The sequence below is a fragment of the Cherax quadricarinatus genome, chromosome 46, assembly GCF_038502225.1.
Source record: "Cherax quadricarinatus isolate ZL_2023a chromosome 46, ASM3850222v1, whole genome shotgun sequence".
Lineage (NCBI taxonomy): Eukaryota > Metazoa > Arthropoda > Malacostraca > Decapoda > Parastacidae > Cherax > Cherax quadricarinatus.
The window spans coordinates 19,036,631-19,053,899 of record NC_091337.1 but is presented as its reverse complement, the minus strand read 5'-3'; the positions used below and the strand labels follow the sequence as shown (position 1 = coordinate 19,053,899).

At 40.1% G+C, this 17,269-nt stretch overlaps 1 protein-coding gene across 7 annotated transcripts in view; it reads right to left on the bottom strand.

Annotated features, from left to right (window-relative positions):
* The window catches only part of Dus1 (Dihydrouridine synthase 1), a 154,507-nt gene that overhangs the window by 121,873 nt on the left and 15,365 nt on the right, over positions 1 to 17,269 (bottom strand). For 2 of the 7 annotated variants that reach the window (XM_070094591.1, XM_070094592.1), the window contains exon 2: positions 5,302 to 5,335. The exons of the other annotated variants lie outside the window; for them this stretch is intronic. In XM_070094591.1, coding sequence (XP_069950692.1) covers positions 5,302 to 5,335 — 34 coding nt within the window. The remainder of the gene's footprint in view (positions 1 to 5,301; positions 5,336 to 17,269) is intronic. 7 annotated transcript variants of the gene reach the window in all.

Here is a 17,269-nt window from a genome sequence, read left to right as displayed (position 1 = left end):
AAGTGCTTTGAAGTGACCACAGACACTAAGTTGACCCTAAGAGAGTTCTGGAGGAATCACTTCAACATCTACAACTCCATAAGCCTTATAGGTAAGGCTTGGGAGGGAGTGACTTCCAGGACTTTGAACTCTGCTTGGAGACAATTGTGGCCAGATTGTGTCCAAAAGAGGGATTTTGAAGTTTTTTTTTTTTTTTAAGGCTGACCCTGACCCAGCTCACCCTCTGCCTGTTGTGGACTCTATTGTGGCATTGGGGAACACCCTGGGGTTGGAGGTGAGTGGTGAGGATGTGGAAGAGTTGGTGGAGGACCACAGGGAAGAGCTAACCACTGAAGAGCTGCAAGAGCTTCATTTGGAGCAGTTTCAGACCACAGCTGAGGAACTTGCTTCAGAGGAGGAGGAAGAGTGGATGAGGTGCCTTCTTTAAAGATTAAGGAGATTTGTGCCAAGTGGAATGATGTCCAATTGTTTGTGCAGAAGTACCACCCTGAGCAAGCTGAAACAACCCATCTTTGCAACAAGTTCAGTGACAGAACAATGTCCCATTTTAGGGAAATGTTAAAGAGGCGCCAGAAACAGAGGACTGTGGACAGTTATTTTGTGAGACAGGGGTCCAGTGATTCTCAAGCTGGTCCTAGTGGCATTAAAAGACAGAGAAGGGAAGTAACCCCAGAGAGGGCTTTACCTGAAGTCCTCATGGAGGGGGATTCTCCTTCCAAACACTAACCCCAACTCCCTCTCTCCTCCTCCCTATCTTCCAGATGCCATCACCAATCTTCAATAAAGGTAAGTAAAATTGTTATTTTATATGTATTACTATACATAATTAAAAACTATAGTATTTGTTGTATGTAAAACTGTAATTTTTCTCTATAAAATGTATTTTTTGTGTGAATATATTTGTGTTTCTGGAACGGATTAATTGTACACCTACCATCAGACTTGTGACCTGCTCGACTTGCGACCACTCGACTTATGACCATGTTTTTTATGCCAAATTTCTGGGAAATAAACAACTATTTGTGTTGTACACAGTGTTTATCCTAAACCTTACAGTATAAAATACAGTATTAACAGCATAAAAAGTAAAGTAAAACATGAAATACCAAAATAAAACAATAAAATAAAGTCATTACAAAAATGCTTTGTTGATATTCAGTAGTAAGGTTCGACTTACGACCATTTCGACTTACGACCGGTTTCTCGGAACCAAACTCGGTCGTAAGTCGGATGGTAGGTGTATTTCCATTATTTCTTATGGGAAATATTGCTTCGAATTTCAGACTTTTTGAATTTAGAACTAGCTCCTCGAACGGATTAAGTTCGATTTTTGAGGTTCCACTGTAACTCCTCAGTGCTCAGATGGCTGCCATGTGTTCCCTTTGGTTTTGGGGCTATGCATGTTTAATTATAGTTAAAAGGAAGTCTTTAACACTTGAAACTATAGCTCAAATCATAGGGCTTCACAAAGCTGGGCACCAGACAAAAGAAATAGAGGAGAATATTGGTGTATGTGAGCGTTCAGTGAGGAACTTGGTGCAGTGTTTCAAGGCTGGTGGCGGTGTCGAGATACTGTTTGCCAAATCTCGGCTGGCCCCTGAAAGAAGACATCTGTTCGTACCTTAACTGTGTTAAAGAAGCAATTAGAGAGTACACCTAAGATAACTGCTAGAGAATTGAAAGAAAAGAACCCACATCTTCTCTCAGAGGTGTCTGTATAAATTGTTAGCAGACGTGTGTCAGAACTGGGCTACAGTAGTCACCACCAGGTTAAGAAACTGATCCTCTCCAAACCACAGAAGAAACATAGGCTGGATTATGCAAAGAAATATCTTCACTGGAATCCTCAACAGTGGTCTGAAGTACTTTGGAGTGATAAACTAACCTTCACTTGTCACCTGTTACTGTGGAGAACATATGTACCGGCCCAGAGATGGTGACCTGCTAGATCCACACTACACCTGTGGGACCACCAAACACCCAGACTCGCTCATGGTTTGAGGATGTTTCAATGCTTTGAGTGTTGGTGAACTCATTGTGCTTCCTAAAAACCAGTATATGAACAATTATAATTACTTGGAGTTATTGTGTGACAATTTACCTGAAACGTTTGACAAGTGTGGGGGTACGGTTTTTATGCAGGATGGTGCACTGTGTCATACCGCCAAATCTGTAGTTCAGTGGCTTAAGGACTGTGAAGTGAGGTTCTTTAATGACTGGCCAGGCAATTTGCCAGACCTAAACCCTATTGAGAACCTCTGGTAAATAGTGAAACCAAGTTTACTGGGCAAGGATATCAGTTCCATCCCATGGCTGGAGGTTGCTCTACATGAGGCATGGAATAATATACCTCCCCAAACCCTCAAACATTTGTGTGAGAGTCTTCCTACATAGCTGAGGGACGTAATTATGTGTAAAGGCTGCAGCAACGAGTATTAACCCTTTCAGGGTTGGTGCCGTCCTAGTACGGCTTGCGTGCCAGGGTTGGTGCCATACTAGTACACACAAATTCTAGCAGCTTCAAATTAAGCGGGAAACAGCTGGAAGGCCTAGATGTGAGAGAATGGGTCTGCATGGTGAGTGTGCATGGTAGGAAAAAATTCTGGGACCCAGTGGCACATTGTGGGTATGCCATTTTAGTACACCTTGCTCACCATGCCTCGTGGTAAGAAACTCCTCACTCCTCAGCAAACTGGGACACTTTTGTTCCCCAGTGACAATTCTAATACAGATGTAAGTGCCAGTGAAGATGAGTTTCAAGGTTTTGATGAGGTTGTGACTGAAACTAATGACCATAATACCGGTAATAGTGAGGAAAACCCAGACGACCCTCAGCCTTCCACCTCTAATGTTGGGCCGTCTTGTTCATGTTCAGTTGTACTAGAACCAAAGAGGAAACTCCTATTTTCCCATATCCCGGACTCAGATGTGAGCATTGGTGATGATAGTGATAGTGAATATGAACTACAAGCTCTTGAAAACAGTTCCAGTAGTGATAGTGAAGTGGAATATTCTCCAGTGAAGCGTCAGTATATACGACGGTATATGTGCTCTGGTAGTGTGCCATATGCTATTCCAAGGGGAAGGAGTACATCCCATGGCTGTACAACAGGAACAGATAGTGAAAATGAAGATGATAGTGTTGCAATTGGGATGGAAAATGTGCATGGCGGTGGTAGTGGTGGTGCCAGCCATGAGGCACCAGCAGTGGGCCATGCTGCCACCCATGCCACTGCCTCAGCTGATCTACAACAAAGGCCACCATCCCCCACCCACCCACCACACCAGCCTCCACAACCACAACCTCCACAACCACAACCTCTACAACCACAACCACCTGTCCATATCCAGTACCCACCAGCAGACTGCACCTGCAATTGGGAGGAAGCTGCCAATTTTGTTCAAAATCCCCATCAGTTTGATGAAAGCCAAAGTGGAATACAGCCATCTTGTACACTTGGGAACAATGCCACTGAACTGGAATGTTTCGAGTTATTCTCTGACGAACCCCTGATGGAAATTATTGTAAGGGAAAGCAACAGATACTTTCACCAAACTCACGCCTACACCAGTGGAAGAGGACAACTTGTGGCTGAGATGTATCTTTTGTTTGTCACAATAATTCTTATGCCACATGTGTATAAGCACAGTGTGAAATCATACTGGTCGACAGACCACCTGATTGCAACCCCAGGTTTCAGTGATATAATAGGAGTGAATCAATTTGTGCTATTATGTATGCTTCACTTCTCAGACAAAACCAGGCCTGACAGAAATGACAGGTTATATAAGATTAGGAATATGTTTGTGTATGTGAAACAGAAATTCAATATGTATTTTTATCTCTTCAGGAAGCTTGTTATTGATGAGTCTTTGATTCTGTTCAAAGGAAGACTCTCATTCAAGTAGTACATACCAAGCAAGAGGAAATGCTTTGGTATAAAGTTGTTTGTGCTTTGTGATTGTTACAGTGGTCTTGTATTGGATATAATTGTGTACACTGGAAGTAATACATTGTGAGATACCAGGAATTTACTGGGTATCTCCGGTGATATGGTTAGAACAATGATGGAACCATATCTTGGTAAGGGACATACATTATATACTGGTAACTGGTACACAAGCCCCTTACTCAGTGATTTTTTGCTAGTGAAAATGACAGATGTGTGTGGCACAGTGTGTGCAAATTGTAAACATATGCCCAGGTTTGACGCTGGCACTCGTAGAGGTGAGGTGCAGGCGTTTGCTGCCAATGACATCATGGCATTTCGGTGGCATGACAAATGAGATGTCACACTGTTGTCATCAGTTCACCCTAACGAAATGGCAGACACTGGCAGGCAGCATAGAGAAAGCAATGAACCCATTGTAAAACCTGCAGCTGTGATTGACTACGCCCTCAATATGCGTTCAGTGGACAAATGTGACATGCAGATTGGGTTTGCTGATTGTGTTCGCAAGAGTTATAAGTGGTACATAAAACTCTTTTTCCATATTCTGGACATTTCCATGCTCAATGCTTATAATATATATAAGATGAGGACCAGAAACAAACCACCATATGGCAAATTTTGTTTGTCTGTCATCAGACAAATAATAATCAAGTACCAAGGAACAACACCTGCAACAGAAAAACGCCCACTAAATTATCAACAATTACCTTCTCGTCTGAAGCTTGGTGATCACTTCCAAACAAAACTTCCTGCTACTGCTTTCAAGAAAAAGGCTCAGAAGAGGTGTTACGTCTGTGCATATACAAAAAAATGCCCACAACAACACAAGAGACACTCGTTTTATGTGTGAGGAATGTAAAATACCATTGTGCATGACACCATGTTTCAAAGACTTCCACAGGCTGCAGAACTTCTAGAAACATGTCCTGTGACTGTATATGTGTATATAAAATATAGAAAAATAGTAATAAACAACATTTTATATTGTTTGTGTAAACAAGTTTTGTAAACAATATAGTGACAAGAGTGTTTGTGCAGTTATTGTGTAGTATAGAAAAAGAAATAACTTACAAAATAGTGCTCATATTGCTCTCACAGGCCATAAAAGTTACTTGAAAAAAAAAATTAAAAAATAATAGAAAATAGTACCAAAAAAAAAAATAAACGAATACTGGGTGACCGGCAGTCAGCGGTGTTGCCATATGCCAGTCATTTTCTGTCAACTTCACGCCTCCATATCTCGGTAAGTATTGATGATAAAAAAATTTTGTTTAGCCTATACTGTTTAGAAAAAAAAACTATCTTTTCATAAGAAAAAATAATTCTTTTTTTTCGAATTTTAACTGACCTTGAGAACAGGTTTGGGAGAGGGCCTGCTGACCCTGAAAGGGTTAAAACCTCATTAAGTGTGCAAATATGTATACGTATTATAATCTTTCATGGTATGTGTTTGTGTTTTGGTACATGTGTGGGGGAGGGGTGGCATAATGCTGTGACAAGCACTGTATGTATATATATTTAATGTTTTATCACTGATTTCATTATTGCTTAGTAGCAGCGCTGTATAGTCCTTGTGGCTTAGCGCTTCTTTTTGATTATAATAATAATAATAATCATTGCTTAGTTAATCTTAAGTTAATTTTAAGCCAGCCCGTAATGCTATGCATAGTATAAGTGGCTTTGGCATACTGCTCTTATCTGTATTTTTTTGTACCTCTGTATGTGTGCACAAATTGGAAAATAAATAAATAATAAATAAATAAATAAACATAAATGTGAGATGTGAGCAGACGACTTCCACAAGTGACGCCATAATAACAATAGTCACCGAGTCTCATTAAATGTCGTATATTACGGTAATATACACATTTTCATTAATCCATCCATGATATTTTTTTCAAAATTATATAATAAACACGATGCATAACATATAAATAAGATAAATACACCCCACTGTAGAATAAATAAACAAATGTGAGATGTGAGCAGACGACTTCCACAAGTGACGCCATAATAACAATAGTCACCGAGTCTCATTAAATGTCGTATATTACGGTAATATACACATTTTCATTAATCCATCCATGATATTTTTTTCAAAATTATATAATAAACACGATGCATAACATATAAATAAGATAAATACACCCCACAGTAGAATAAATAAACATAAATGTGAGCTGTGGTAGCAGACGACTTCCACAAGTGGTGATAATAACAATAGTCACCGAGTCTCATTAAATGTCGTATATTACGGTAATATACACATTTTCATTAATCCATCCATGATATTTTTTTCAAAATTATATAATAAACACGATGCATAACATATAAATAAGATAAATACACCCCACAGTAGAATAAATAAACATAAATGTGAGCTGTGGTAGCAGACGACTTCCACAAGTGGTGATAATAACAATAGTCACCGAGTCTCATTAAATGTCGTATATTACGGTAATATACACATTTTCATTAATCCATCCATGATATTTTTTCAAAATTATATAATAAACACGATGCATAACATATAAATAAGATAAATACACCCCACAGTAGAATAAATAAACATAAATGTGAGCTGTGGTAGCAGACGACTTCCACAAGTGGTGATAATAACAATAGTCACCGAGTCTCATTAAATGTCGTATATTACGGTAATATACACATTTTCATTAATCCATCCATGATATTTTTTTCAAAATTATATAATAAACACGATGCATAACATATAAATAAGATAAATACACCCCACAGTAGAATAAATAAACATAAATGTGAGCTGTGGTAGCAGACGACTTCCACAAGTGGTGATAATAACAATAGTCACCGAGTCTCATTAAATGTCGTATATTACGGTAATATACACATTTTCATTAATCCATCCATATTTTTTTCAAAATTATATAATAAACACGATGCATAACATATAAATAAGATAAATACACCCCACAGTAGAATAAATAAACATAAATGTGAGCTGTGGTAGCAGACGACTTCCACAAGTGGTGATAATAACAATAGTCACCGAGTCTCATTAAATGTCGTATATTACGGTAATATACACATTTTCATTAATCCAGCCATGATATTTTTTTCAAAATTATATAATAAACACGATACATAACATAAAAAGATGATAAATACACCCCACAATAGAATAAATAAACATAAATATAAGATGTGGGAGCCTGGTTTGTTTACTCTGTGCCTGGCCTGTCACCTCTCATGTACTCATTCTTTCTCTCTCTCATTTATTCGTTTTATCTCATTTACTTACTCCTGACCCTACATTAAGACTACAAATATTTTAAGGTAAGTAATGAGTGAACTGTATATACATTTTATCGCTCTGGGATGCTTAAATATCATAGAATAGTATGTGTGGGTGGGGTGGCCTGGTGAGGCTATTACAATACATACCACACTTGATTTCTTACAATAAATACTACTTGTCTCACCCTAGATTAAGACTATAAATATTTTAAGGTAAGTAATGAGTGCACTATGTGTGTATTGTACCTTTTTATTGTTTTTTGATGCCTGGTTCTATTGCTAACTTAATATATGTTAGTGTAAACTTGTTATCTAGTGTTTGTATGCATTTATAAGTGGAAAAAAAGGGTGTTCCACTTTACGGCGATTTCCGCTTTACGGCGGTAGCCTGGAACCTAACCTGCCGTATAAGTGGGGCCCTCCTGTATACATGTATATATATGTATTCTAGGTAGTAGGTTAGTAGACAGCAACCGCCCAGGGAGGTACTACCGTCCTGCCAATTGAGTGTAAAACGAAAGCCTGTAATTGTTTTACATGATGGTAGGATTGCTGGTGTCCATTTTTCTGTCTCATAAACATGCAAGGTTTCAGGTACATCTTGCTACTTCTACTTACACTTAGGTCACACTACACATACATGTACAAGCATATATATACACACACCCCTCTGGGTTTTCTTCTATTTTCTTACTAGTTCTTGTTCTTGTTTATTTCCTCTTACCTCCATGGGGAAATGGAACAGCATTCTTCCTCAGTAAGCCATGCCTGTTGTAAGAGGCGACTAAAATGCCGGGAGCAAGGGGCTAGTAACCCCTTCTCCTGTATATATTACTAAATGTAAAAGGAGAAACTTTCGTTTTTCTTTTTGGGCCACCCCGCCTCGGTGGGATACGGCCGGCGTGTTGAAAGAAAGAAAGAATATATATGTATACATATATATACATATATATGACTGTGAAACAGAAACCTGTAACTGTTTTGCATGATGGTAGGATTGCTGGTTTCTTTTTGTCTCATAAACACGCTAGATAACAGGGATATCTTGCTACTCCTACTTACACTTTGGTCACACTTCACAGACACGCACATGCATATATATATATACATACATCTAGGTTTTTCCCCTTTTTCTAAATAGCTCTTGTTCTTCTTTATTTCTTCTATTGTCCATGGGGAAGTGGAAAAGAATCTTTCCTCCGTAAGCCATGCGTGTCGTATGAGGCGACTAAAATGCCGGGAGCAATGGGCTAGTAACCTCTTCTCCTGTAGACATTTACTAAAAAAGAGAAGAAGAAAAACTTTATAAAACTGGGATGCTTAAATGTGCGTGGATGTAGTGCGGATGACAAGAAACAGATGATTGCTGATGTTATGAATGAAAAGAAGTTGGATGTCCTGGCCCTAAGCGAAACAAAGCTGAAGGGGGTAGGGGAGTTTCAGTGGGGGGAAATAAATGGGATTAAATCTGGAGTATCTGAGAGAGTTAGAGCAAAGGAAGGGGTAGCAGTAATGTTAAATGATCAGTTATGGAAGGAGAAAAGAGAATATGAATGTGTAAATTCAAGAATTATGTGGATTAAAGTAAAGGTTGGATGCGAAAAGTGGGTCATAATAAGCGTGTATGCACCTGGAGAAGAGAGGAATGTAGAGGAGAGAGAGAGATTTTGGGAGATGTTAAGTGAATGTATAGGAGCCTTTGAACCAAGTGAGAGAGTAATTGTGGTAGGGGACCTGAATGCTAAAGTAGGAGAAACTTTTAGAGAGGGTGTGGTAGGTAAGTTTGGGGTGCCAGGTGTAAATGATAATGGGAGCCCTTTGATTGAACTTTGTATAGAAAGGGGTTTAGTTATAGGTAATACATATTTTAAGAAAAAGAGGATAAATAAGTATACAAGATATGATGTAGGGCGAAATGACAGTAGTTTGTTGGATTATGTATTGGTAGATAAAAGACTGTTGAGTAGACTTCAGGATGTACATGTTTATAGAGGGGCCACAGATATGTCAGATCACTTTCTAGTTGTGGCTACACTGAGAGTAAAAGGTAGATGGGATACAAGGAGAATAGAAGCATCAGGGAAGAGAGAGGTGAAGGTTTATAAACTAAAAGAAAGGGCAGTTAGGGTAAGATATAAACAGCTATTGGAGGATAGATGGGCTAATGAGAGCATAGGAAATGGGATCGAAGAGGTATGGGGTAGGTTTAAAAATGTAGTGTTAGAGTGTTCAACAGAAGTTTGTGGTTACAGGAAAGTGGGTGCGGGAGGGAAGAGGAGCGATTGGTGGAATGATGATGTAAAGAGAGTAGTAAGGGAGAAAAAGTTAGCATATGAGAAGTTTTTACAAAGTAGAAGTGATGCAAGGAGGGAAGAGTATATGGAGAAAAAGAGAGAGGTTAAGAGAGTGGTGAAGCAATATAAAAAGAGAGCAAATGAGAGAGTGAGTGAGATGTTATCAACAAATTTTGTTGAAAATAAGAAAAAGTTTTGGGGTGGGATTAACAAGAAAGCCTAGAGAACAAATGGATTTGTCAGTTAAAAATAGGAGAGGAGAGTTATTAAATGGAGAGTTAGAGGTATTGGGAAGATGGAGGGAATATTTTGAGGAATTGTTAAATGTTGATGAAGATAGGGAAGCTGTGATTTCGTGTATAGGACAAGGAGGAATAACATCTTGTAGGAGTGAGGAAGAGCTAGTTGTGAGTGTGGGGGAAGTTCGTGAGGCAGTAGGTAAAATGAAAGGGGGTAAGGCAGCCGGGATTGATGGGATAAAGATAGAAATGTTAAAAGCAGGTGGGGATATAGTTTTGGAGTGGTTGGTGCAATTATTTAATAAGTGTATGGAAGAGGGTAAGGTACCTAGGGATTGGCAGAGAGCATGCATAGTTCCTTTGTATAAAGGCAAAGGGGATAAAAGAGAGTGCAAAAACTATAGGGGGATAAGTCTGCTGAGTATACCTGGTAAAGTGTATGGTAGAGTTATTATTGAAAGAATTAAGAGTAAGACGGAGAATAGGATAGCAGATGAACAAGGAGGCTTTAGGAAAGGTAGGGGGTGTTTGGACCAGGTGTTTACAGTGAAACATATAAGTGAACAGTATTTAGATAAGGCTAAAGAGGTCTTTGTGGCATTTATGGATTTGGAAAAGGCGTATGACAGGGTGGATAGGGGGGCAATGTGGCAGATGTTGCAAGTGTATGGTGTAGGAGGTAAGGCTTGGGAGGGAGTGACTAAGAGGACCTTGAACTCTGCTTGGAAGAAACTGTGGCCAGAATGTGTAGACCAAAGGGATTTTGAAGGGTTTGAGGCTAACCCTGGGAATCCTATGCCAGTTGAGGAATCCATTGTGGCATTGGGAAAGTCCTTGGGGTTGGAGGTTAGTGGGGATGATGTGGAAGAGTTAGTGGAGGAGGACAATGAAGAACTAACCACTGATGAGCTGCTAGATCAACTTCAACAGCAAGAGGCCAGACCTGAGGAAACTGCTTCGGAGGAGGGGAGAGAGAAATTGAAGAATTTGCCTACTTCAAAGATTAAGGAAATATATGGAATGTGGCTTAAAGTGCAAATCTTTTTTTATGACAATCACCCTAACACAGCTATTGCAAGCCGTGCTGGTGACTATTACACTGACACTGTTGAGAAACACTTTAGGAAAGTCATAAAGGAACGAGAGGTACAGGCCACTATGGACAGATATGTTGTGCGACAGAAGTCCAGTGACTCTGAAGCTGGTCCTAGTGGCATTAAAAGAAGAAGGAAAGTAACCCCAGAAAAGGACTTGACACCTCAAGTCTTAATGGAAGGGGATTCTCCTTCTAAACATTAAGACTCTCTCCTCCTCCCATCCCATCAATCATCACCAGATCTTCAATAAAGGTAAGTGTCATGTAACTGTGCATGCCTTTTTCAGTTTGTGTGTATTAAAATTAATATTTCATGTGGTAAATTTTTTTTTTTTTCATACTTTGGGGTGTCTTGCTCGGATTAATTTCATTTCCATTATTTCTTATGGGGAAAATTCATTCGCATAATGATAATTTCGCATAACAATGAGCTCTCAGGAACGGATTAATATCGTTATACGGGTTTCCACTATATATATATATATATATATATATATATATATATATATATATATATATATATATATATATATATATATATATATATATATATATATATATCATTATCATCACACTGGCCGATTCCCACCAAGGCAGGGTGGCCCGAAAAAGAAAAACTTTCACCATCATTCACTCCATCACTGTTTTGCCAGAAGGGTGCTTTACACTACAGTTTTTAAACTGCAACATTAACACCCCTCCTTCAGAGTGCAGGCACTGTACTTCCCATCTCCAGGACTCAAGTCCGGCCTGCCGGTTTCCCTGAATCCCTTCATAAATGTTACTTTGCTCACACTCCAACAGCACGTCAAGTATTAAAAACCATTTGTCTCCATTCACTCCTATCAAACACGCTCATGCATGCCTGCTGGAAGTCCAAGCCCCTCGCACACAAAACCTCCTTTACCCCCTCCCTCCAACCTTTCCTAGGCCGAACCCTACCCCGCCTTCCTTCCACTACAGACTGATACACTCTTTAAGTCATTCTGTTTCGCTCCATTCTCTCTACATGTCCGAACCACCTCAACAACCCTTCCTCAGCCCTGTGGGCAACAGTTTTGGTAATCCCGCACCTCCTCCTAACTTCCAAACTACGAATTCTCTGCATTATATTCACACCACATATTGCCCTCAGACATGACATCTCCACTGCCTCCAGCCTTCTCCTCGCTGCAACATTCATCACCACGCTTCACACCCATATAAGAGCGTTGGTAAAACTATACTCTCATACATTCCCCTCTTTGCCTCCAAGGACAAAGTTCTTTGTCTCCACAGACTCCTAAGTGCACCACTCACTCTTTTTCCCTCATCAATTCTATGATTCACCTCATCTTTCATAGACCCATCCGCTGACACGTCCACTCCCAAATATCTGAATACGTTCACCTCCTCCATACTCTCTCCCTCCAATCTGATATCCAATCTTTCATCACCTAATCTTTTTATCCTCATAACCTTACTCTTTCCTGTATTCACCTTTAATTTTCTTCTTTTGCACACCCTACCAAATTCATCCACCAATCTCTGCAACTTCTCTTCAGAATCTCCCAAGAGCACAGTGTCATCAGCAAAGAGCAGCTGTGACAACTCCCACTTTGTGTGTGATTCTTTATCTTTTAACTCCACGCCTCTTGCCAAGACCCTCGCATTTACTTCTCTTACAACCCCATCTATAAATATATTAAACAACCACGGTGACATCACACATCCTTGTCTAAGGCCTACTTTTACTGGGAAAAAATTTCCCTCTTTCCTACATACTCTAACTTGAGCCTCAATATCCTCATAAAAACTCTTCACTGCTTTCAGTAACCTACCTCCTACACCATACACTTGCAACATCTGCCACATTGCCCCCCTATCCACCCTGTCATACGCCTTTTCCAAATCCATAAATGCCACAAAGACCTCTTTAGCCTTATCTAAATACTGTTCACTTATATGTTTCACTGTAAACACCTGGTCCACACACCCCCTACCTTTCCTAAAGCCTCCTTGTTCATCTGCTATCCTATTCTCCGTCTTACTCTTAATTCTTTCAATTATAACTCTACCATACACTTTACCAGGTATACTCAACAGACTTATCCCCCTATAATTTTTGCACTCTCTTTTATCCCCTTTGCCTTTATACAAAGGAACTATGCATGCTCTCTGCCAATCCCTAGGTACCTTACCCTCTTCCATACATTTATTAAATAATTGCACCAACCACTCCAAAACTATATCCCCACCTGCTTTTAACATTTCTATCTTTATCCCATCAATCCCGGCTGCCTTACCCCCTTTCATTTTACCTACTGCCTCACGAACTTCCCCCACACTCACAACTGGCTCTTCCTCACTCCTACAAGATGTTATTCCTCCTTGCCCTATACACGAAATCACAGCTTCCCTATCTTCATCAACATTTAACAATTCCTCAAAATATTCCCTCCATCTTCCCAATACCTCTAACTCTCCATTTAATAACTCTCCTCTCCTATTTTTAACTGACAAATCCATTTGTTCTCTAGGCTTTCTTAACTTGTTAATCTCACTCCAAAACTTTTTCTTATTTTCAACAAAATTTGTTGATAACATCTCACCCACTCTCTCATTTGCTCTCTTTTTACATTGCTTCACCACTCTCTTAACCTCTCTCTTTTTCTCCATATACTCTTCCCTCCTTGCATCACTTCTACTTTGTAAAAACTTCTCATATGCTAACTTTTTCTCCCTTACTACTCTCTTTACATCATCATTCCACCAATCGCTCCTCTTCCCTCCTGCACCCACTTTCCTGTAACCACAAACTTCTGCTGAACACTCTAACACTACATTTTTAAACCTACCCCATACCTCTTCTACCCCATTGCCTATGCTCTCACTAGCCCATCTATCCTCCAATAGCTGTTTATATCTTACCCTAACTGCCTCCTCTTTTAGTTTATAAACCTTCACCTCTCTCTTCCCTGATGCTTCTATTCTCCTTGTATCCCATCTACCTTTTACTCTCAGTGTAGCTACAACTAGAAAGTGATCTGATATATCTGTGGCCCCTCTATAATATATATATATATATATATATATATATATATATATATATATATATATATATATATATATATATATATATACACACACACCTACCATCCATCTTACGACCAACCGATCATAAGTCAAAATGGACGTAAGTCGAACCTTTGAAAATGCTGACATACTGGGTAAGGCATAATGTCAAACCTTTCCTATATAAACTACCTACATAGTACTGTAATGTAATGTACAATCATTATTTCATTCTTTTTACCATGATTTACTTCTATTGTTATATTTTAATTATTTATGTACTGTATATAATGTATACAAGGTAGTGAACTGTATTGTAAATTTTACATCGCATACAGTATCATATGTTACTGTTATCTTTATGTATTGCTGAAACAGTGGAATGGGAGAATACCACTGGTAGTATAACCTATACCCTAGCAAAGAGAAACAACTCTGGAACATGTGTAATATGTATCTGGCTGGCTGGCCGGGTGGGTGAGTGGGTGGTTGGCTGACTGGCTGACTGAATGTGGCTGTCACTCTCTCTGTATCTCTCTCTGTCTCTCTCTCTCTCTCTCACAGGTACCTGGAGTTTACCTGGAGAGAGTTCCGGGGGTCAACGCCCCCGCGGCCCAGTCTGTGACCAGGCCTCCTGGTGGATCAGAACCTGATCAACCAGGCTGTTGCTGCTGGCTGCACGCAAACCAACGTACGAGCCACAGCCCGGCTGGTCAGGAACCGACTTTAGGTGCTTGTCCAGTGCCAGCTTGAAGACTGCCATGAGTTTGTTGGTAATCCCCCTTATGTATGCTGGGAGGCAGTTGAACAGTCTCGGGCCCCTGACACTTATTGTATGGTCTCTTAACGTGCTAGTGACACCCCTGCTTTTCATTGGGGGATGTTGCATCGTCTGCCAAGTCTTTTGCTTTCGTAGTGAGTGATTTTCGTGTGCAAGTTCGGTACTAGTCCCTCTAGGATTTTCCAGGTGTATATATTCATGTATCTCTCCCGCCTGCATTCCAGGGAATACAGGTTCAGGAACCTCAAGCGCTCCCAGTAATTGAGGTGTTTTATCTCCGTTATGCACGCCGTGAAGGTTCTCTGTACATTTTCTAGGTCAGCAATTTCACCTGCCTTGAAAGGTGCTGTTAGTGTGCAGCAATATTCCAGCCTAGATAGAACAAGTGACCTGAAGAGTGTCATCATGGGCTTGGCCTCCCTAGTTTTGAAGGTTCTCATTATCCATCCTGTCATTTTTCTAGCAGATGCGATTGATACAATGTTATGGTTCTTGAAGGTGAGATCCTCCGACATGATCACTCCCAGGTCTTTGACGTTGGTGTTTTGCTCTATTTTGTGGCCAGAATTTGTTTTGTACTCTGATGAAGATTTAATTTCCTCGTGTTTACCATATCTGAGTAATTGAAATTTCTCATCGTTGAACTTCATATTGTTTTCTGCAGCCCACTGAAAGATTCGGTTGATGTCCGCCTGGAGCCTTGCAGTGTCTGCAATGGAAGACACTGTCATGCAGATTTGGGTGTCATCTGCAAAGGAAGACACGGTGCTGTGGCTGACATCCTTGTCTATGTCGGATATGAGGATGAGGAACAAGATGGGAGCGAGTACTGTGCCTTGTGGAACAGAGCTTTTCACCGTAGCTGCCTCGGACTTTACTCTGTTGACGACTACTCTCTGTGTTCTGTTAGTGAGGAAATTATAGATCCATCGACCGACTTTTCCTGTTATCCCTTTAGCACGCATTTTGTGCGCTATTACGCCATGGTCACACTTGTCGAAGGCTTTTGCAAAGTCTGTATATATTACATCTGCATTTTTTTTATCTTCTAGTGCATTTAGGACCTTGTCGTAGTGATCCAATAGTTGAGACAGACAGGAGCGACCTGTTCTAAACCCACGTTGCCCTGGGTTGTGTAACTGATGGGTTTCTAGATGGGTGGTGATCTTGCTTCTTAGGACCCTTTCAAAGATTTTTATGATATGGGATGTTAGTGCTATCGGTCTGTAGTTCTTTGCTGTTGCTTTACTGCCCCCTTTGTGGAGTGGGGCTATGTCTGTTGTTTTTAGTAACTGTGGGACAACCCCCGTGTCCATGCTCCCTCTCCATAGGATGGAAAAGGTTCGTGATAGGGGCTTCTTGCAGTTCTTGATGATCACGGAGTTCCATGAGTCTGGCCCAGGGGCAGAGTGCATGTGCATGTCATTTATCGCCTGTTTGAAGTCATTTGGCATCAGGATAACATCAGATAGGCTTGTGTTAACCAAATTTTGTGGCTCTCTCATAAAAAATTCGTTTTGATCTTCGACTCTCAGTCTGGTTAGCGGTTTGCTAAAAACTGAGTCATATTGGGACTTGAGTAGCTCACTCATTTCCTTGCTGTCATCTGTGTAGGACCCATCTTGTTTAAGTAGGGGCCCAATACTGGATGTTGTTCTCGACTTTGATTTGGCATAGGAGAAGAAATACTCTGGGTTTCTTTCGATTTCATTTATGGCTTTTAGTTCTTCCCGCGATTCCTGACTCCTATAAGATTCCTTTAGCTTGAGTTCAATGCTTGCTATTTCTCTGACCAGTGTCTCCATACGCATTTCAGATATATTGACCTCTTTTAGCCGCTCTGTTATTCTTTTCCGTCGCCTGTAAAGGGAGCGCCTGTCTCTTTCTATTTTACATCTACTCCTCCTTTTTCTTAGAGGAATAAGCCTTGTGCATACATCGAGTGCCACCAAGTTAATCTGTTCTAGGCATACTTTGGGGTCTGTGTTGCTTAGTATATCTTCCCAGCTTATATCGGTTAGGACTTGGTTTACTTGGTCCCACTTTATGTTTTTGTTATTGAAGTCTGGGGCTCCACGCATACATGTCTGAACCTCAATTATGTTGTGATCTGAGTATATTGTTTTTGATATGGTGACATTTCTTATCAGATCATCATTGTTAGTGAAGATGAGGTCTAGTGTATTCTCCAGTCTAGCAGGCTCTATTATTTGCTGGTTTAAATTGAATTTTGTGCAGAGATTTAAAAGCTCGTGTGAGTGTGAGTTTTCATCAGAGCTGCCTCCTGGTGTTATTACTGCAACAATATTATTTGCTATATTCCTCCATTTTAGGTGCCTTAAGTTGAAATCCCCCAGGAGCAAGATGTTGGGTGCAGGAGCTGGAAGATTTTCCAGACAGTGGTCAATTTTTAACAGCTGTTCCTGGAATTGCTGGGATGTTGCATCCGGAGGCTTGTAGACTACCACAATGACTAGGTTTTGGTTCTCGACCTTTACTGCTAAAACTTCCACTACATCATTTGAGGCATTTAGCAGTTCTGTGCAAACAAGTGACTCTGCAATGTACAGGCCAAC